This window comes from Procambarus clarkii, chromosome 32 (assembly GCF_040958095.1).
Source record: "Procambarus clarkii isolate CNS0578487 chromosome 32, FALCON_Pclarkii_2.0, whole genome shotgun sequence".
In the NCBI taxonomy this organism is placed as follows: Eukaryota; Metazoa; Arthropoda; class Malacostraca; order Decapoda; family Cambaridae; genus Procambarus; species Procambarus clarkii.
Window position 1 is genome coordinate 39587487 of NC_091181.1, and position 23364 is coordinate 39610850.

At 43.2% G+C, this 23364-nt stretch overlaps 1 protein-coding gene across 1 annotated transcript in view; it reads right to left on the minus strand.

Annotated features, from left to right (window-relative positions):
• LOC123759447 (neural cell adhesion molecule 2) overlaps positions 1–23364 on the minus strand; it is a 255243-nt gene that overhangs the window by 50885 nt on the left and 180994 nt on the right. The window contains exons 4-6 of the mRNA XM_045744532.2: positions 8961–9047; positions 5422–5619; positions 3650–3801 (exon numbers count right to left, since the gene is read on the minus strand). Coding sequence (XP_045600488.2) covers positions 3650–3801; positions 5422–5619; positions 8961–9047 — 437 coding nt within the window. The remainder of the gene's footprint in view (positions 1–3649; positions 3802–5421; positions 5620–8960; positions 9048–23364) is intronic.

A 23364-nucleotide genomic window follows, 5' to 3' on the forward strand; every position in this document is an offset into this window, starting at 1 on the left:
GCATCAACCTTCGGGACTGTTAAGCCTCTCTAATCCCTCGTTCTTAATAAAATTAGAAAATACTAATTTCGTTTTAATTGATTGACAATGATTACTGTGAATACATAATTACAGATTATAATTTAACGAATCCTCAGACGTGAGATTGAAGCTCTGAACTTCCAGGAGTAATTACAGCAATTAATAACTATTGTGTTCAATAGAAAAAAGGGGACAGTATGTGAGGGTTTTTGCTATTCTCAGGGATACGAAGCCTGTTTATCTTTTTGATGTCCTCCTATTGGTCTGACCATCTGCCGAAGGCCACCTAGAGCAGATGTTTAACTCCCTGGGCAATCTATTTAATGCTAGTTGAAAAGAGGCATCAGGTGAGAGAAAAGGGTCTCAGGCGTCTTGCCCTGCCCGGGGATCGAACCCGGGACCTTTCGGTTATGACCTAATTTGAGGCGAAAACATGTTTTGGTAGTTGGAGTTAAAAATAATGTTAGGGTACTGAACTAGCACTGACGAGTGATAGCCAGGGCGAGTGATAGCCAGGACGAGTGATAGCGAGGGCGAGTGATAGCGAGCACGAGTGATAGCGAGCACGAGTGATAGCGAGCACGAGTGATAGCGAGCACGAGTGATAGCGAGGACGAGTGATAGCGAGCACGAGTGATAGCGAGCACGAGTGATAGCGAGCACGAGTGATAGCGAGCACGAGTGATAGCGAGCACGAGTGATAGCGAGCACGAGTGATAGCGAGGACGAGTGATAACGAGCAAGAGTACAAACGAGTACACACTGGAGCATATATATATATATATATATATATATATATATGTCGTACCTAGTAGCCAGAACTCACTTCTCAGCCTATTATTCAAGGCCCGATTTGCCTAATAAGCCAAGTTTTCCTGAATTAATATATTTACTATAATTTTTTTCTTATGAAATTATAAAGCAACCCTTTTCTCTATGTATGAGGTCAATTTTTTTTTATTCGAGTTAAAATTAACGTAGATATATGACCGAACCTAACCAACCCTACCTAACCTAACCTAACCTATATTTATAGGTAAGGTTAGGTTAGGTAGCCAAAAAAAGCTAGGTTAGGTTAGGTTAGGTAGGTTAGGTAGACGAAAAAACATTAATTCATGAAAACTTGGCTTATTAGGCAAATCGGGCCTTGAATAGTAGGCTGAGAAGTGCGTTCTGGCTATTAGGTACGACATATATATATATATATATATATATATATATATATATATATATATATATATATATATATATATATACATTAACGCCTTAAGACATGAGTGTCTCACACCTCCTCCTCTTCCATCTTAAGGTTCCCTCAACCTGAACAAGACGCGACTACCAATTAGATCCGAAATTGGGTTGGAAGAAATATGAGCGGTAATTGAGGATAATGAAACCATAAATTGTTTGTGTGTCTCTCTTGTTGTTCCTGGCTTGATACGTCTGATGTGATGGTGAGGGAGATGCTGGTGAGGGAGATGCTGGTGAGGGAGATGCTGGTGAGGGAGATGCTGGTGAGGGAGATGCTGGTGAGGGAGATGCTGGTGAGAGAAGTTTATAAGATGGAGAGGACCGTTGATATGACCGTGAAGGATATGTTGCTAAGCAAGTCTATTTTTTTTCTAGCACTTCTAATTGTCTAATATTATAAGGAAACAGATCTCTATTCATATATATAGAGTCTCAGTCAATTATTTTTCGTGTTCATTTACAATTTAAATTGGCTTATATTCCGGTGTTGAGGTGACAATATCTAGAGCGAAGGTACAGGAGGACCGCCGCACCAAGTCCATAATTCTGCCTGTTATCAGTGGCAGTCCTGGACCTTGGCAGCTGGTCAGATGGGAATGGCGAGGCTTCTCACGGTGCTTCCGTTGACATTGTGATTTACAGTACTGCGCTGGACACTTAGTGAATGGTGAACGCAATGACTAAAGGCAGTACTTCAGCAAGAAGTTATCTATGAGAGAAATCAAATTTAGGAAAAGGAGGATTTACAGGTGAGCTTCTTTTGGTAGATCTGTTAACAAGGGACACACACACACACACACACACACACACACACACACACACACACACACACACACACACACACACACACACACACACACACACACACACACAGATGGCGGGACTAAAGAGCCAAAGTTCAACCCCTGCAAGCACAACTAGGTGAGTACACACACACACACACACACACACACACACACACACACACGTCTTTTCGTTCACAGAAAGAAAAAAAATCAACGTGTGTGCAAAAATTACATATATTTATACTAAAGTTATAAAAGAAAGACAACAACTGATTTAAATGTGAGTAGTTTTTTCTAGATTTAACATTATACTTTAAATCCCTTTCACAAATCAGCCCCCCAATTGTAGTCTCTCAGTGTATTCTCGTAATAGTGTCTTTGGTAGCGGACAAAGTCAACAATGACACTGAACTGTACCGGCCCCTCTTCTATAATTACAACACCTTATATGAAGCAAAAATGTATTCCTATCTGGAGTATGGACAACTCTCTTGGCCTTCGCTATGTCCCTTAATTATCCGCCTTCTGGACATTGTGGGGAACTAAGCAAGGAGACTTTTCTGTGGTCCGTTGTGGTTGGTCAGGTCAGTATATTAGAGCCTTCAGCACTGGAGAGGGAAGGAGGGAATTATCAAGGGAAAACGCCAAGCTATTACGACTATATAGCACTTGGAAGGGGTCAGGATTTGGGATAGGACGGGGGGAAGGAATAGTGCCTAACCATTTGGACGGTCGGGGATTGAACGCCGACCTCCATGAAGCGAGACCGTCGCTCTATCGTCCAGCCCAAGTGGTTGGACTCAACACTGGAGAGATATTGTTGGTTTACTGCTGTGTATAACGACTATGTTCTTCATGTTTTGTAACTTGGCCCTTCTTCGAGAACAGGAAGAAAATGGCAACTCTAAGATATTGGGTTTATAGTTATCAACAGCTTGATACTGTCTGTGGTGTTCTTAAGAACATTTCACAAGCGATCACTCTCAAGAACATCGCTCTTTCAGCAAGCATTTGCCCATTGGCTGATGTGTTACATGTTCGCAAGTACATGCCCTCACTATCCTGGAGCCTAGCCGTTCTGTAAGACATGTTCACTTACTATCCTGGAGCCTAGCCGTTCTGTAAGACATGACCTAAACTCACTATCCTGGAACCTAGCCGTTCTGTAAGACATGTACACTTGCTATCCTGGAGCCTATCCGTTCTGTAAGACATGACCTAAACTCACTATCCTGGAGCCTAGCCGTTCTATAAGACATGACCTGCACTCACTATCCTGGAACCTATCCGTTCTGTAAGACATGTACACTTACTATACTGGAGCCTAGCCGTTCTGTAAGACATGTACACTTACTATCCCGGAGCTAAGCCGTTCTGTAAGACATGACCTACACTCACTACCCTGGAGCCTAGCCGTTCTGTAAGACAGGACCTAAACTCACTATCCTGGAGCCTAGCCGTCCTGTAAGACATGACCTACACTCTCTATCCTGGAGCCTAGCCGTCCTGTAAGACATGACCTACACTCTCTATCGTGGAGCCTAGCCGTCTCTGCCTCCGCCAGGACAACCGCCCCTGGAGCCATCACTTACATTAATGAAGTCGGCGTCGACGGTGCGGCCCTGTTGGTACCAGATGACGCGCGCTGGGGGGTTGCTGCCTTCTGCCGTACAAGTCACCTCCGCCTCACGACCCTCCACTAGCGGGTTCTCCGACGCCTCGATCCTCACACTGGCGGGACCACCTGGACCACGAGGAGACTTGTTCAGGCACTGAGGGAAGGGCTCCGAGAAACAGAAAGTGTGTGAGAAAGACATGTAAAGTTACCACAAAATGATTACTATAAGGGGGAAAAATAATGGATGCAGGCGATGCGTGGCTAAATAATAATATATCGTGGATATAATAATATATTGTATGTATATAAATAATAATATATCGTGGATATAATAATATATCGTATATATATAAATAATAATATAATATCGTGGCTGACAATAACGTGGCTAAAGTATGTTGACCAGACCACACACTAGAAGGTGAAGGAACGACGACGTTGCGGTCCGTCCTGGACCATTCTCAAGACGATTGTGTCATTCTCAATCGACTTGAGAATGGTCCAGGACGGACCGAAACGTCGTCGTCCCTTCACCTTCTAGTGTGTGGTCTGGTCATGAAAAATAATAGATGTTCTATCGTTTATATTATATTATATAACGACAGCTGCAACAGTGAGCAACATCCCTCCCATAAAACTATTACAAATCACTATGAGTTCACATTATAAAACAGGAAGGGAAGGGAACTATCAGGGGAGAAAGCGCCAAGCCATTACGACTATTTAGCACTGGGAAGGGGTCATGATAATGATTTGGGATGGGACGGGGGGAAGGAATGGTGCCCCAACCACTTGGTCGATCGGGGATTGAACACCGGCCTGCATGAAGCGAGACCGTCGCTCTATCTCCAGCCCAAGTGACTGGGTATAAAACAGGAGAAAGTATTATAAGAAATGTAATTGCAAATGGAGTGACACCGACAAGGTCCCGAGACCAAAAAACTGGACATTATTATTTACTACCAAACCAAGAAGGACTGCTGATTTAATACTTGAAAACAGCCCCCAATAAACAATACAACCCTCTCCAAAAAGCAAACTTGGTATACCAGTTTACACGCCCCAATGAAGGATGTCACCTTCAGTCTACCAATATATTGACCACCACACAGCTTTTGTGAAGCCTGACCTACCATCTACAGGCTGCTATGGCCAGAAACCACATGCAAAATGAGCATAAAAACATCACTCATTAAGAACATGCTTGAATATATAGTTTGCAATAATCCTGGCATCTAACCAAAGAACATTGCAAATCCTGGAGGATTTATATATATATATATATATATATATATATATATATATATATATATATATATATATATTTATTTATATATATATATATAATTTTCCCCCATGTAATTAGCATCATATGGAGGGGGACTGTAATACGTGGAGGACCAGAGCGGTAAATGACAGAAGATATCAACAAAGGGAAGAAGCGTTATCAGTACTTGGAGCACCTCATTTCACGGAAGGACCTGCGGTACATGGAGGATGATAGGAGTACGTGAAGGATGAAAGGGGTATATGGAGGATGACAGGGGTACATGGAGGATAACAGCAATATATGGAGGATGACAGGGGTACATGGAGGATGACAGCAGCACTCAGAAAGACACCAAGAATTGTGGAAGAAGACAGCAGTAACTAACAAAAACATGGAGGAAATCAGGACATGAAGTAAGTTAAGAGTGCAGGAGGAAGAGAAGATGAGTTAATGAGTGACGATACGATGAGTCGTACAGGTGACATTCCTGGTGTAGTTGGCGGTGACGGGGGCGGTGACGTCGTTGTTGGTGGCGTGACAGGTGAAGGGGAGGGAGAGGTCGGTGCGGGAGGCTGGCACCTCCAACATGTTGAAGGCTCCCCCGTGCTCCACCGTGCTGTTGGCGTCCACCACGCGGCCGCCCTGCCGCCACACCACGCTGGCTGCTGGCGACCCTGGCGGTGGAGGGTGAGGCGCTCCTCCAGTTAATGGCATTTGTGGGCGTGGTGTGGTCATTTGTGGGCGTGGTGTGGTCATTTGTGGGCGTGATGTGGTCATTTGTGGGCGTGATGTGGTCATTTGTGGGCGTGATGTGGTCATTTGTGGGCGTGGTGTGGTCATTTGTGGGCGTGATGTGGTCATTTGTGGGCGTGATGTGGTCATTTGTGGGTGTGGTGTGGTCATTTGTGGGCGTGATGTGGTCATTTGTGGGCGTGATGTGGTCATTTGTGGGCGTGATGTGGTCATTTGTGGGCGTGATGTGGTCATTTGTGGGCGTGATGTGGTCATTTGTGGGCGTGATGTGGTCATTTGTGGGCGTGATGTGGTCATTTGTGGGCGTGATGTGGTCATTTGTGGGCGTGGTGTGGTCATTTGTGGGCGTGATGTGGTCATTTGTGGGCGTGATGTGGTCATTTGTGGGCGTGATGTGGTCATTTGTGGGCGTGATGTGGTCATTTGTGGGCGTGATGTGGTCATTTGTGGGCGTGATGTGGTCATTTGTGGGTGTGGTGTGGTCATTTGTGGGCGTGGTGTGGGCGTTTGTGGGTGTGGTGTGGGCGTGATGTGGTCATTTGTGGATATAGCGTGAGAATTTGTTCACATAGCAGAGTCATTTTGGGGTATATATATATATATATATATATATATATATATATATATATATATATATATATATATATATATATATATATAATAGGTCAGAACCCACAGTAATAGTTTCGATCAAAGAAATGCCACTTCAGGAGCGCTACAGGGAAGCATGTTTGCAAAATATGGTTGTGGATGAGCCAAATAAAGTACCAACTATCATTATTGCGACAAACAGTTTACATTGTTGGGAGAAAACATAGGATAGGAAAATGGGTTCAAAGGGAGTGGATATAAACAAGACAGATCTACTATGAGGCCAAAACAAATCTGTTGTGGTGGTCCCTAAATTTAATGTATTCATGTGTGTATATTAGCTTACATATGTGAACTTTGCTGCCGATATGTTACAGTTTTGGGAGTTTTAGTCTTGTAGAGCTTATTGATAGTGATGCCAACGCCATTGTTTTCAAGACTTGGACTGTAAACAAATTTTCCTTTTTCAATAATGTGGGCAATTATTCCTATGCAAGGGCAGGAGAAGTTGACCCAGAGGTAGAAGTGTGGTCCCACCGACACACGTGACTTCGAGCAGATCAGGTGAGCATGAAAGTAGCCTGGTGTATCGTCCCTAGAACTTTGTAGTCTTCCCCGTTATAAGCAGGGGTCAATATTCTCCCCATTTTCATTATGCTGGAGCTTTCATAACGGTGACGAGCGAGGCACAATGGTTGTCTACTGCTGTGTGCTTACCACACTCCTGCAGCCATCTTTTGTTAACACAATGTTCTCTCTCTCTCTCTCTCTCTGTCTCTCTCTCTCTCTCTCTCTCTCTCTCTCTCTCTCTCTCTCTCTCTCTCTCTCTCTCTCTCTCTCTCTCTCTCTCTCTCTCTCTCTCTCTCTCTCTCTCTCTCTCTCTCTGTTTCGAACGTTATGAATGACATATGAAGAGCAAAGAGGGAGAGCTGAGAAAGAGTGGGATAAAGTGGGGATAGAGTGAGGAGGAAGATGCAGGAGAAAAGATAGAGAAAGGTATTTGAGAGAGGTTGAGTCAAAGTGGAGAGGTTGTGGTGAGCAGAGAGAGAGAGAGAGAGAGGGGGGGGGGGGAAAGGGGCAGAGACAGGAGGAAGGGGGATGAAAAGCGATGAGGAATGTGAGGAGGGAGTTAGAAGATAACACGATGTGCTGACACTGGTTTAAAGCATCTATTATTCTGTGATAATTGAGGATATAAAATGCAGAAAAAGATATATATATATATATATATATATATATATATATATATATATATATATATATATATATATATATATATATATATATATATATATATATATTTATATGTATATATAATATATTTGCTATCTACGATGACTAGTGCATGGGTGATAGCTGATCTTATGTCAGCTATCTACGATGCGCTATTCATCGCAGATAGTTGACAAAAAATCAGATATTTAGCTAAATATATGCATTTCCCATTGCTGTTCCTATAGTGATATAAAATCACAAAGCATCACCTTCATCACTGCCAGATTGTCTGTCATTTCTGAATATTTGTATAATAGAAAATCCCTGATTTGTCAAATGTATTCATGACAGTCATCAAGGATGCCCTCAACAGTTGTCACTACGCTTGACAGAGCACAATACAACCGTGTGTGTGTGATTCATGTGTGCTCAGAGATCCGTATAGTTAGCAGAGGCAACATAGAGGCTGTCTGTCTGTGTGACATTGTCGTATCCCCCAGGGTAAGGTATATATCCTCCAGCCAGAGTGATGGTCCAGTGTGTTGGAGGATTGATATAAGCCTCACCCATGATCTGACGTGTTATCAGGAGGAGAGTATATACAAGTCTGGTACAGATATCTCTGGTGAGGGTCGGGACGGGTTGTGATAGTGCGCGAAGGTCAGTCAGGATATGCCTAATACATTCTGCTTGTCTCATGTATTTTCCCTGTTGCTTCATGGCTATTCAGTGAGTTTTTGATGTGTGGTGGTTGATGTTGGTACTATTTAATTAATAATAATACTGAGAAAATCAGTAGGAGCTGTGATGGGGATACGAACCTATGCAGGTGGACAGTCCCTCGCCCCAGACAACCAGGCCACGACATGACCAACAATTATAATTATTATTATTGTTTTATTATTACACATATGCTTTGTTGTTTGTTGAAAGCTGACATATATAGTGTACTTATTCTGTGCAATTATCTGCAGCAGAACAAGTACACTGTGTATACAGTTTTGTGCTAATTGATTTCTATGCAAGATCGAGGAATAGCTTTTTTTTGGGGGGGGGGAGTCAAGTTCTATATAACGGGAAGGAATTCAGATCATCTAAGCCTCCAAAATTGCATTGTTCCTGCGAAGGTGACGGAGATACGGCTGTCTAAGCTTGAGATAAACCCCGAGGACTATTAAACGAAATTGGTGGTGAGTATATCTGATTGTGTCCATGTTTCTCCTGATTGTGCCCGTGTCTCACCTGATTGTGTCCATGTCTCACCTGATTGTGCCCGTGTCACTTGATAGTAAATATTTCGCTAAGTAACGAGGAATCTCTAATAATAATGACCGGAAGGCACCTAAAAATGATAGAAGCTCACTTTATTATCCCAGTAACGCCAGAGACTCACCCAGTAGCCCCAGAGACTCACCCAGTAGCCCCAGACACTCACCCAGTACCCCCCGAGACTCACCTCCAATAGCCCGGCACACCACATCATTCTTGTCACCTGGGAAGACGGGAGAGAACTGGGAGATGATCTCCACCCTCTCCGGGGGAACTGTGGGAGAGAGAACAGCATCACCTGAGGCTTGAGGCTAGGGAGGAGACTGCTCTTGGAGAGAACACGGGAGACAGGGGAGATAAAACTGGGTAATGTGGAGGTAAGGTTGACAAATGGGGAGATAACACAGGGAAATATCGGCGGATAACACTAGGAAATTATGAGATAATAGAAAATAAAGCAATAATGTAGGTAGATGAGCAAGGGTAGATGGAGGAGGACAAAGGTAGATAGGAAATTATGAAGATATAAGTTGGGATAATGCAAAGTCGAGAATAGATAACATGCAGAGAGATCAGGAAATCTATGGTTCAGAAGTAGATAACGTGGGTACAGGGAGATACAGCATGGGTACAGAGGTAGATTATATGGATACAGGGAGATACAGTCTGGCTACAGAGGTAGATGCCGTGGGTACAGCGTGCATGAGTAGAGTTAGTAACAGATGAATGACAACATAGTAAATAGTAGAAAAGATGGGGTAGATTTGAATATAACTAGAGTAGATGCGGAGATAACAGGGTAGATAGAGATAACGAAGACTTAATAAGATAACACGTGCTGAGGGAAACCTGTAAGTGACTGCAGCTAAGATATTGCACTTGACTGAACAAATAATTAGATTTCGTAAAAGATACTGGGGTAGAGAAGAAGAAGATACTGCTATAAAGCAAAAGATACTCCGGTAGTAGAATAGATATTATGGTATTGAGAACGATACTGTGGAAGTTGGAAAGATACTGTGGTAGTTGGAAAGTTACTGTAGTAGTGGAAAAGATACTCCAGTACAGTGAAAAGATATTGCGGTAGAAGAAATGATATTACAGTAATGGAAAAGTTATTATTAAGATGCTTACATAAACACTGCTTTATTATGTAATAAATATATATATATATATATATATATATATATATATATATATATATATATATATATATATATATATATATATATATATATATATATATATATATATATATATATGTATATAAATATATATGTATATAAATATATATGTATATATATATATATTTATATATATATATATATATATATATATATATATATATATATATATATATATATATATATATATATCAAACGTTGAAAATAGAAATAAAACTAAAAAAAGCTTTGTTATAAATATATTCTTTTCACAGATTTAAGATATCTTATTACCTAATTTATATTCCAGTTGCATTACAGAGAATGCAACAGCTTCAGAAAATAGTTTATGAAATTATTTTTTGGAATAATTAAATAACAGTAAAAGATTTAATAGACAGCTCCGGACTCTGTGAAAATTATTAAATTACGTATTTGGCGGCAACTTGACAACTAGCAAAAATATTTTAAAGCAGAAATTGGGTGAAATTCTCTAACCCTTTCCGTTAACTTGTGACTTTTCACATTCATTGTTTTTTTATTGAAATTTGCGTCCCTATTTATAATAAATAGCCGACTAGTGCTTCGGAGCTCATGAGTTGTTTAATGTATATCAACAAAGCCGCCAAAGATGGAGAAAAATTTGGAGGTTCGTAAGTGCTTGCGTCACTGCCTGATGAATCCGGATTCAGGAGCTGTGAAAGCGTTTTCCACGGGTGTTTAATAGGAGACCAGGACAGGTGTCTCCTCCACGGGTGTTTAACAGGGGACCAGGACAGGTGCCTGCTCCACGGGTGTTTAACAAGGGGACCAGGACAGGTGCCTGCTCCACGGGTGTTTAACAGGGGACCAGGACAGGTGCTTGCTCCACGGGTGTTTAACAGGGGACCAGGACAGGTGCTTGCTCCACGGGTGTTTAACAGGGGACCAGGACAGGTGTCTCCTCCACGGGTGTTTAACAGGCCAGTTGGAAACGTTGCTCTTCCCAGACGTTCACTTAGTAATTACGAAAACAAAACGTTACTGCTCTCATCTCCTCTTTCTTCTCATTCTACATTGATTGCCGTTTTCTTTCACTTCTCTTCCATCTTTCCTAGCTTGCATTCATCTTCCTTCCCTTGCGCACCAGGTGTGAACGCAGGGATATGAAAGAGTTCTGTCGCACGCTAGACCACCGCTGGGAGTGTAGAGTGGGAGGGGGGAGTGTAGAGTGGGAGGGGGGAGTGTAGAGTGGAAGGGGGGAGTGTAGAGTGGGAGGGGGGAGTGTAGAGTGGAAGGGGGGAGTGTAGAGTGGGAGGGAGGGGGAGTGTAGAGTGGAAGGGGGGAGTGTAGAATGGAAGGGGGGAGTGTAGAGTGGAAGGGGGGAGTGTAGAGTGGAAGGGGGGAGTGTAGAGTGGGAGGGGGGGAGTGTAGAGTGGAAGGGGGGAGTGTAGAGTGGGAGGGGGGGAGTGTAGAGTGGAAGGGGGGAGTGTAGAGTGGGAGGGGGGAGTGTAGAGTGGAAGAGGGGAGTGTAGAGTGGGAGGGGGAGGGGGGAGCGTGAGCCACCGCCCACGCTACGCCAAGAGCAACTCAGTGGAAGAGGTAATTGACGCTGACGGAGCTGTAATGGCAACTGCCGGGCGTGGAGTGGGAGGGGGAGGCGACTGGTAGGGTAGAGGAGAGGAGAGGAGAGATGGTATGGGCAAAAGAGAGAGAGAGAGAGAGAGAGAGGGGCAGCTTTTGTCAGCCCCTCCCATCTATCACACTCCCCTCCTTCCCTTACCACTCACTACAGGGCCCCGCGGCCCTGGTCGACGACCGGGCCGCGGGGACGCTAAGCCCCGGAAGCACCTCAAGGTAACACCCTTCCTTGACTTCAGCGCTCTGACACATCACACGAAGCTTCAGAGCAACAGCAAGTTGTGTCTCGCTTTTCTGCAAGGAGGTTGTCTCTTTGGGCCCAGTATACAGAAGCAACGATTTGTGAGGCTCTCAATGGTGTGGTGTCACTAGCGGAGTCCCACAGGGCTCTGTACTCGGACCTATCCTGTTCCTGATATACGTGAATGATCTTCCAGAAGGTATAGACTTATTCCTTTCAATGTTTGCTGATGATGCTATAATTATGAAAAGGATTAAGACGGAGGAGAATAAAAGGCTACGTATTGACCTGGACAGACTGAAGGAATGGTTCAATAAATGGCTATTAGAGTTTACCACGAGTAAGTGCAAAGTGATGAAGATAGGCGTAGGGAGCAGGAGGCCAAACACAAGGTACCAGTTGGGAGAGGAAATCCTTCAGGAATCAGGAAGAGAGAAGAATCTGGGGTTGATATCACACAGAACCTGTCTCCTGCAGCACACACATGAAAAGGATAACATCAGCGGCTTATGGAAAGCTGGCAAACATAAGAACTGCCTTCAGAAACTTGTGTAAGTAATCATTCAGAGCCTTATATACCTTATATATCAGACCAATACTGGAATATGCGGCTCCAGCCTGGATTCAAACCACCCCATATCAAGTCAAACATAAAACAAAGTTAGAAAAGCTTCAGAGGTATGCCATCAGACTAGTCCCCCGAGCTGAGAGGTATGAGCTACGATGAAAGATTACTGGAACTAACACGACACTAGATGACAGTAGAATTATGGGAGACATGATCACTACCTATAAAGCTCTCAGAGGAATTAATAGGGTAGATAAATATAGACCGATTAGCACGCGTGGTACTAGCACAAGGGGACACAGGTGGAAACTGAGTACCCAAATAAGCCACAGGAAGTTAGAAAGAACTTTTTCAGTGTCAGAGTAGTTAACAAATTGAATGCATTAGGCAGTGATGTGGTGGAGGGTGACTCCATACAAAATTTCAAATGTCGATATGATAGAGTCCAGTAGGCTCAGGAATCTGTACACCAGTTGATTGACAGTTGAGAGGCGGGACGAAAGAGCCAGAGCTCAACCCTCGGAAGCACAACTAGGTGAGTATACACACATCCCCGTAACCCACGAGCTCATTATCTGCACCTCACCTATCACCATAACCACGTCTTAATAACCATTAAAGAGGCCTGGCGAGGTATTAACACGGCCCAGGGCGCCGCATCGTATGGTAACCTCATCCTCATATCACCTAACCAAAAATTATTACATATATATATATCCAATGATCACCTTCTCTAACAAATGGATCCTCGCATCACCACTTCGAAATGGGATTAATTGCTATCTAATTGGACGTCAGTGCTACTAGAAGCAATTCAAGAAGAGAAGACTTAATTAAATGTTGATTAAATCGTTCTGCCTCTGATTACGGCCCCACTCGCGCGAGACTCTTGCGTTCAGAAAGAGAGAGAGAAAGAGAGAGTGAGAGGGATTTGTTCTGCTTCGCTTCTCCCAAACTCGCTTTTTGTTTGTCCTTTGGTGCGAGGTTCGAAGGAAAAGTTGGCAATGAACCTCTCGTTGATGTGCGGTGTTGCTTAGCTCAGCTTTGATTAGCCTCCCCCGCGCCTGACTCCTTGATATAAAACCCCGCCAATCATTATATATTACATAATGTTCACCCTTCGTGCAAGATTTGCCTCAGAAATGCATTCGGGTGAAGCCATGTTTATCTTGTTACAGCTACGAAGGTTCTGTGATTCACGCTCCACTCAAACTCCAGTTGGTTTATAGTTAGCGAGTTAAAACACACTTGGTACCACTTCTCTCGGTTCTACCGGGCTACTGCCTGGTCATGTCAGCTGAGGGAGGTCCAGGGAAGGAACGGGTTGGGCACATACCCGTTTAAGCCTTCACCTCAATCCTATAAATATCATTTCTTCTGTAACAAATATGCCCAAAGGCATTGCTCTATCTTCAAAACATGTTTACCTTTATGGTTATTAGAATACAGAAGTACAGGATACATAACAGTGTATTCGTTATGCTGTAGCTAGAACAGCTGTCCTAGAATTGGTTAAAGTGAAGAATTGCTTTAGTCAATCAAGATTCCTTAACCTGCTCAGGCAAGGTTAAGGAATCTTGTGTTACTCAGGACATATAGTTTGTTTGTTACAAGTGAGTGACTCTCTTCCAGATGAGTGGTATATATATATATATATATATATATATATATATATATATATATATATATATATATATATATATATATATATATATATATATAATTCAGAATGTATAGTTATATTAAAGAAATGTAATTCTGATATTTTTGGATCAAAGGTAACGAAAGACTGTTTTGGTATTTTATGCTCACAGTCTCGTCACGATTATTTTGAAGTACTTTTATATCTTCTCAGATTTACTAAGATATGCGACATTCTTAAACTGTCTTTCGAACGCTTATTATATTTCCCTTGTAGACCATCAACGACCTTATGAGGCTGTCTGGAATTTAATATAGTTGTAAATGGGTTAAAATTCAAACAATATTTTACGAAACTCTATCGAATTTAAATCAGTTTACATCAATTTTGAATCATTTTACATTAGTGCAAATGTAATATAAATGAATTTCACATTAGTGGGGTAAAATCAAAATAAACTTTCAAACAAATATAAATGAAGATTTATCTGCGGAACCAACACCAAAAAAAAACCAAACATCTGCTTAAGCGGCAAACTTTTCCCATGAAATTGAAATTCGGGAAAAAATTTCGCCGCACTTAACAGAACAGATCGATCAAAATAATGATGTCTGTCACATCAGCATCTGGCGATTGATAGGCGGAATTATATTATTCATGCAATCTATCCATTCCGCAGATTTCTGTCATGCCATTCATCTGCAAAGCCGCCTGCCAGAATCCGCTCACTAATTCCAAAACGTCAATGTTCTCAAAGTTAGGTTTAATAAAAAGTTTTTTGAAAAATTGGAAAATTCCACGGGTGGGATTATTAGCTGGGTATGGGATAAGAGTGAGTAGAATTTGTTTTAATTTTTGGAATTTCATTAATGAATATTGTTAATTCAAGAAAAGGGACTGGGGTTATTATATGTGAATGGTTGCTAGGTGCAACCCTCCATACTCATCTCTCTTTCTCTCTCTCTCTCTCTTTCTCTCTCTCTCTCTCTTTCTCTCTCTCTCTCTCTCTCTCTCTCTCTCTCTCTCTCTCTCTCTCTCTCTCTCTCTCTCTCTCTCTCTCTCTCTCTCTCTCTCTCTCTCTCTCTCGCTCTCTCTCTCACAGAGAACTACTATTATTTGGGTACTCTGTGTTTCTCAATTGAAGTGTGACTACTTTACATATTAACGTTGACTACTATGTGTATTGAAATTTGAGTAGTGTATGGATTGGTGTGTAACAACTTAGGTGTAACTAATGAGGGTTAGTAATGCACTGTGACTGCATTAGTGTAACTGCGGTATTGTATCTAATGTAGTGTGGTCAATTTATGAGTCGATATATTTTCCTGTGACATTCTTGGCGGGACAGAAGTGTCCGGCAGGCCCATTGTATTTCTCATGTGACATGTACGGCTTTTATCTACACGATCAGTTACCTAAACTATTTAGTCCGACTTAAAGCTCTCAAAATCTACTCTCTATATAGGAGACGAGAGAGGTATCACATAATATATATATACGTGGAAGATACTGGAAGACCAGGTCCCGAATTTGCACAGTAAATTAACCACTACAGAAGCGAAAGATTCAGCATGAAATGCTGAATAGACTCAGTGAAGTGTAGAGCTGAATAAAAAAAATACGAGAGAACATTGTTTGAACATCAGAGGTCCGCGCCTGTTCAATATCCTCTCAGCAAACATAAGAAACCTTTCCGGTACAAAAACAGAATCGTTGAAGGGTTTCTGGGGAATACAGAGAGGTGACCTGCTTCTGTTTTATTTCTGTCGATTCAAGAGGACGGGACCAGCTACCCCGTCTACCGTCACCTCACCAGCTTGCTGTCGTGTGGGGCCGAGGGTTACCGAGTTTTTATTGGACACAAGTTTTGTCCTTGGAGTGAGGGTTCCTCACAATACATATAATGTGACGTTAAAAAAGCTTGCCAGTTCTCTTTGTTGATCTTAGATTTACCATGGCGCGTTATTGTGGCCAAGGACATATCAGTAGTAAACTAATCATGTGCAAAATTGTATATTTTTTTGGTGAATAATATTATACTCTTTCCTTGCTTACTTGGGGTTATCTTGATCTTGAGGTTATCTTGAGATGATTTCGGGGCTTTAGTGTCCCCGCGGCCCGGTCCTCGACCAGGCCTCCACTCCAAGGAAGCAGCCCGTGACAGCTGACTAACACCCACGTACCAATTTTACTGCTAGGTAACAGGGTCATAGGGTGAAAGAAACTCTGCCCATTGTTTCTCGCCAGCGCCTGGGATCGAACCCAGGACCACAGGATCACAAGTCCAGTGTGATGTCCGCTCGGCCGACCGGCTGACTCATTCATCCTCACTGGGTGCATTCATCATTGTAATACACAGGAGGTAATACAGGATAGGTCAGTATTGTACATGTTTTATGATTCATTAAATGATGAGTATTATCATTCTGAGGTAGGATTGAGTAAACCAGTAATAATCATTTAGGATAAGATGATAATTGTGATGAGTAAGATTTAGTATGTATTTATTATACTGTCATGTGCAGCCTAGTTCCAGTGAGTGGAATGTCACATTTCACTCCACGTGAACATCAGAGAACATCAGAACATTGTTTGAACATTGAACATCAAGCAAATAGCCAGAGTTTCTTTCACCTGATGCTCCTATTCACCTAGCAGTAAATAGGTACAGCTGCTACGGGCTTGTTATGACCAACCCATCCCTCTTTTAACCTTATTTAATTACTGTTGTTTATTTTCCGTTTTATCTATGTGTATCTCTTCCTTTTCTCTCAACACCTCATGTTGCTGCCTCATTACTAATATCACCTGGGAGCCGGTCGGCCGAGCGGACAGCACACTGGGCTTGTGATCCTGTGGTCCCGGGTTCGATCTCGGGCGCCGGCGAGAATCAATGGGCAGAGTTTCTATCACCCTATGCCCCTGTTACCCAGCAGTAAAATAGGTACCTGGGTGTTAGTCAGCTGTCACGGGCTGCTTCCTGGGGGTGGAGGCCTGGTCGAGGACCGGGCCGCGGGGACACTAAAACCCCGAAATCATCTTTGCTATCCTCTTTCCTTATTTGTATCATTCCAATTATTTCAGATCATATTTCCTGATGTTTATCCCTTCCATTGTTCCCCTCTTTTCCCTATCATGTGTAACAACTCTCCCTCACTTTCCCCTCACCTCTCTCACCTCCTCTCACATTGACTCCCCTCAAACTGTTCCCTCATTGGTCTCCAGGCCCCAGGTACCCCAGGCAGCAGGTGGCTCTCAGTGGTCATAACTCAGCAGCATGGTGCTGGACCAGGTTAATTTCAGTACTGTACACAAGATATAAAGCCTCGAGCCGGTTTAAGTTTAGCGCAACGCGCAGATTGGAAGCCGACATGATTTCCAACCAAGATGTAATGCTATATAAAAACAGGTGTGAACAAGTAAATAGATAAGCGCGTCTATAAATTTAACCAGTAATATGAAGTGCAATGTTTTGTAATATGTCAAATGGACTACGGGAGTAATATTGTGTGAATTCGTGTTATTTCTTTGCATTCGTTTTTAATATGAGTGATCAATGGCCATTACCATCAGCAAAGCATATTTATATTATATCCTTAAGAAGAACATCAACATTGGCTAGAATTTTGGAGCCTTTCTTTTGCCATCTGTAAAGAGACGCTAACCCGTGCCAGGGCCAGAGCGAACTGCTCTCCCAATATGGTAGTTGGCATTAGCGTGTGAACCGGGTATACCTGCAGGCTTTCCATACCCACCCTCAAAGTCAAACACAAAAAGCCATTGCTTGAGACGTAGCCAGTTGGTGAGGATGCTGCCTGCAAGTTCCGGGAACCAACACCAAACATGACTTACTGATGCAGACGACGAGTCACAATAACGTGGCTGAAATATGTTGACCAAACCACACACTAGAAGTTGAAGGGACGACGACGTTTCGGTCCGTCCTGGACCATTCTCAAGTCGATTATGGATCATTCTCACAATCGACTTGAGAATGGTCCAGGACGGACCGAAACGTCGTCGTCCCTTCAACTTCTAGTGTGTGGTCTGGTCAACGACCATTTTCTCTACTATCAAATACGACCACACCATACGTGAAGTCGTATACCTTTAAAACAGAGGATAGATCTAGACAAGCACAGCAAAAAAAATGACTTAACATTACAATTCCCATTACTTTTGCTCATGTATTCACCTGACGTAGCCAGCCATAACACGTAGCCACACCAAACCTTTATCCGGCTGTCAAACACGGCCACATCGCCAGGATTAACACGTGATTCCAAACGTGGCTTGATTCTAGCATCTCACCAAGCACAATGCAGGCCAGCCAGGGGGTGGGTCCTGTAGGGCCGCGCTTGTGTCGGGGCCTCCAGCACACACAAGAGACTCACTTGGATTTGCATAATGGGGCAGAAAGTGTGGTGCATATCAGATGTGAATGTCGATCCCAGGTGTTTTGGGAAGTCCCCCTCCCCCTTCTTCCAGGCCCTCTGGCTGGCTCACTGTTTCCCTGTTTGTCTTTCACGAGGATTGTAAAATTCTCTCAAGTAACCGTTGGGGCATGGTTGGTCCTCTTTCTAATGGACTGCGAAAAACTTCATAATTTCATCTAGTTAGGGTAAATTCTGAGCAGTTATTCTATATGGAGAACAGGAGTCTGGGAAATTGATATCTTTTCTCTATATTTCATTATCATTTTCACAATTAAATAACTATTGTAATACGCACACACACACACACACACACACACACACACACACACACACACACACACACACACACACACACACACACACAGAAATGAAGAGGACATGCACATAGGGGGCCGTGTGGCTGAGTGGACAGAGCTCGGGGATCATAGTCCTAAGGCCCCGGATTCGATTCCCGCCGAAGCTTAAACAGATCAGTAGAGTTTCTTTCACACTGATGCTCTTCTTCACCTAGCAGTAAATAGGTACCTGGGAGTTAGATATCTGTTACGGGATGCTTCCTGGGTATGTGTGTGTGTGTGTGGGAAAAACATTAGTAGTTAGTGAGAGTTTATTGATTGACAGTTGAGAGGCGGGCCGAAAGAGCAAAGCTCAACCCCCGCAAGCACAACTAGGTGAACACACACACACACACACACACACACACACACACACACACACACACACACACACACACACACACACACACACACACACACACACACTCGAATCCTGGAATATGCGGCCCCAGCATAGAGCCCGTACCTTGTCAAGCACAAGACGAAGCTGGAATAAGTTCAGAGGTATGCCACTAGGCTAGTCCCAGAACTAGGAGGCATGAGCTACGAGGAAAGGCTGCGTGAAATGCATCTCACAATACTGGAAGACAGAAGAGTAAGGGTAGACATGATCACTACCTACAAAATTCTCAGAGGAATGGACAGGGTAGATAAAGATAAACTGTTTAACAGGGGTGGTTAAGCGTGGTTAATTTAACATGATATTTGACATATTTAACATACGTACGCGAACAAGGGGACACATATGGAGACTGCGTACCCAAATGAGCCACAGAGACGTTAGAAAGAACTTTTTCAGTGTCAGAGTAGTTAACAGGTGGAATGCATTAGGCAGTGATGTGGTGGAGGCTGACTCCATACACAGTTTATAATGTAGATATGATAGAGCCCAGTAGGCTCAAGAATGGCACAATAAAAATGACAAAATGGCCCAAAATGACAAGTAAACCCCTACAATAATGATAGTTTACCCTTCAACATATTCACGTTTCATCTCCCTGAGGCGATGCATGAAAGTGCAGTTATACGTATTCATATTTGTGTATATAATGCGAGGAAACAAAATGTATGATGTAAATAATTAATTATTGCATGAGCCGCGCGGATCTACGAGATGAATTATTAAACCTCCAAAAGCGTTCTGTTATTATTTAAGCATCTACATTGCCTTATTAAGAGTATGTGTTTCTTAGTAGGCAAACTGTGTTTATGCATATTTATCTATCTGCAAATTGTGAGGTGTAGAAAATTGAGATGGAAATAGTTTTTAATAAGAAATTGGAATTACAGATTTTGTATGATACATAGAAAACGTTAACCTGGTGTGTCTTTGTAGTCGTAATGAACTTTATTTCTATGATGATCTATAAATAAGTTGATGTTTTCTTTATTCTATGCAGCAGCAAGCAGGTTATTAACACTGACTAACATCAACGAACCTTACGCGTATCTCCCTAAATACAACATGCGAAGAATAATCACGAATCTTGCAAAAATTAAGGTTTTGAGGATCAAAAGTTATATGCTAATATATTAGTAGACAGCTCTTGTCGTCTTTGATAATTAGCAGCCCTTAAAAGTTTCATTATTTTTAACGAGTTCCTTATCGGACGTACTAGATATCGTAGGATTATTTTAATTACAAATCTGATAACAATTGTTAAGTCCCGTACAACACAGGGATCTTCGTCCATGGCCCCGACCACTGGTTAGTATTTTCAGTGCTAACTGGCCATTACTTCTTGTTTGAGGGATAATAATGCTTTTATCACTAGATGGATTTTTAATTGGTGACAAGCTTTACCTTCTTTTCTCAAGATGTTTTGATCACTGAGTCACTGGACCGAATTGGTCGTACTAATCTTACGTTTTGATTACTGCATTGAAGAAGTTATCAAGTTTTACGATAACTTCAGAAGTCGTTTCGCTTCATGTAGATCGGCGTTCAACACCCGACCGTCCACAAGTGGTTGGGTACCATTCCTTCCCCCCGTCCCATCCCAAATCCTTATCCTGACCCTTTCCCAGTGCTATATAGTCGTAGTGACTTGGCGCTTTTCCCTGACAAATTACCTTACCTTATCGTTTCTAGATAGTGCCTTCTATACGACCTACTCGAAATGGTAGTTGAAAGATAGGGCTTTCCTTGTTAGTGTAAGCTGTCACTCGCTGCTCTAGTACCTATACCCAGCTGTTTGCCGCAGGGGCTGTGGAGGGGATGGTCCGCGAAACGTTGTGGACTTCTCTTCAGTAGAAGACGTTTGGCGTTATCTGTAGCCAAGCTGTCACGTTGTATTTAATGCATTTTGTACAATCCATATTAGGGGTGTTGGAGGCTACTTCACCTGCATCGGTCGGTGAAGGGCGGAAGGCTAATCGAACTATCTTGGAGCTGCTTCCCTCTGAATATCTCATCAAGATAGCTGGAGCTCGAAGGGCAAATTTCATTGGGTACAGAGAATAGTTAAAGCCATTTGACATTGACATTGTTCTGTTGTCTATTGTTCTATTGGCATTCCGTTCTATTGCCATTTCGTTCTATTGTTCTATTGCCGTTCTATGTTTTATTGTTGTTCTATTGCCTATTCTCATGTTTTAAATGGGTGAGATGCTGAGCTTGCTTGAACACTGAAGCTTCGATGACTATTCTGAGTAATTAGTGGGTCATGTTTCGTAAATGGCCCACTACGTTATTTAGTTGGCCAGTCCTTGGTGAACTGCATTTCTACAAGTCGATTCATAGTCACAGAGTTTAGCTTCATGGCGGAAAATTTTATATTTAAACCACATTGCTGTTGAAGATACCCCAGGCTCTTATTGAACGTCCGGAAACTAGGGACTAAGTAAATGATAGAATGCTCGTGGTAGTGATTCTCCCTTTAAGCCGTCTGTTGAATAAGGAAGTTCAAAGCCATGGGGGACAGGACGTGTTAAATTATTCTTGAAAATCCTTCATGTCTGAAGCGTGTCGGCTTCATGAAATGACATACCAGCCACATTTCCTCTCAGAAATACTGAGATGGCGTTTCGATGGTCCCCCTGAATACAAATATTTAAGGTGAGGCATCCCAAGGACGTACGAGGCTGATACAAGTAGTGTGTACTCAAGTAAGATCCAGAATGACGCTGGAGTACCAACTTGTGCTCCTAAATGTCCTGAAGGATCGCTGGCCTGGCGCACAAAGTCCAGGGGGCCGGAGAAAGCCTCTCGTTGTCACGTCAGAAGACGTCGCGTCGGAAACATTGGATCATGGTCCAGGTTTTTTTCTTGGAAATGTCCTTGATGGTTTTTCTTAAGTACTACGGATTTTTCATTCGTCACGGAATTTAACGGTAAATAGCGAATGATTATTGGCGTTGCCCAAAAGGCTGAGGTGCAGTTGTAGTTATAGTTGCAGATATTGTGAGGAGTGCAGAAGACTGCTGTAGAGGGAGCCAGGTGAGGCTGGTTCAACACGAACTAAGGAAAGTGTATCACCCGGTTTTCCCTAAATAAATAAAGGCTGAAGAAGAGTCAGTCGGTGAAGGGGAAAGTGCACATGGGTCAACCTCACGTTCCTGGAGTACTTGAGGAAAGATATTTGGTGCAGAGGCGAGGCGACGCAGGGTGTGGCGAGGGGTAGGCAGAGTGAGACGAGGCGACGCAGGGTGTGGCGAGGGGTAGGCAGAGTGAGGCGAGGCGACGCAGGGTGTGGCGAGGGGGAGGCAGAGTGAGGCGAGGCGCCGCAGGGTGTGGCGAGGGAGAGGCAGAGTGAGGCGAGGCAACGCAGGGTGTGGCGAGGGTGAGGCAGAGTGAGGCGAGGCGACGCAGGGTGTGGCGAGGGAGAGGCAGAGTGAGGCGAGGCGACGCAGGGTGAGGCGAGGGGGAGGCAGAGTGAGGCGAGGCGACGCAGGGTGTAGCGAGGGGGAGGCAGAGTGAGGCGAGGCGACGCAGGGTGTGGCGAGGGAGAGGCAGAGTGAGGCGAGGCGACGCAGGGTGAGGCAGAGTGAGGGGAAGATGAGGTTGGGTGAGACGAGGGTGAGTCGGCCATTACCCTCCCAGTCCTGAAGCACTGATTCAAGATAATGTTTGCCTTGATTTTCGGCCAAACTGCATTACCCACCAATTTAGACAATTGGTGACCGCCCAAGGAGCAATTAGGAGTGTGTATCCCAGCTGCGTTGTGCACTCTTTAAATCCTACAGAGGTCCTTATGCAGTAAACGCAGGGGAAGGGGTTAGCTGAGGATTGACTGTCATGGCTACTGACACAAAGACGGAGTCCAGCAAGTTTGGTTCAGAAAATGTTGATCGGGACCTTCCGCTGAAAAAGTCTACGGTATCGTCCATCCGCGTGTCACTACTCTCAGACGTTTATTTTTTTCAGGTTAAAAGGTTCAACACACGTTGTAAATATCATTGACCTCTAATTACACCCAGCAACAAAATAACAAATTATAACGTCTTTAACCTAATTTAACAAAGTGCATCTTTTAGCATTATGTTGAATTTGTTGAATGCTGAACTCATCGCTATGATGTTTATATCATTCGTCTCATATATCGAATAGTGAATATGATGCCAATGGGTTGGTCTGCTGCTCGCTG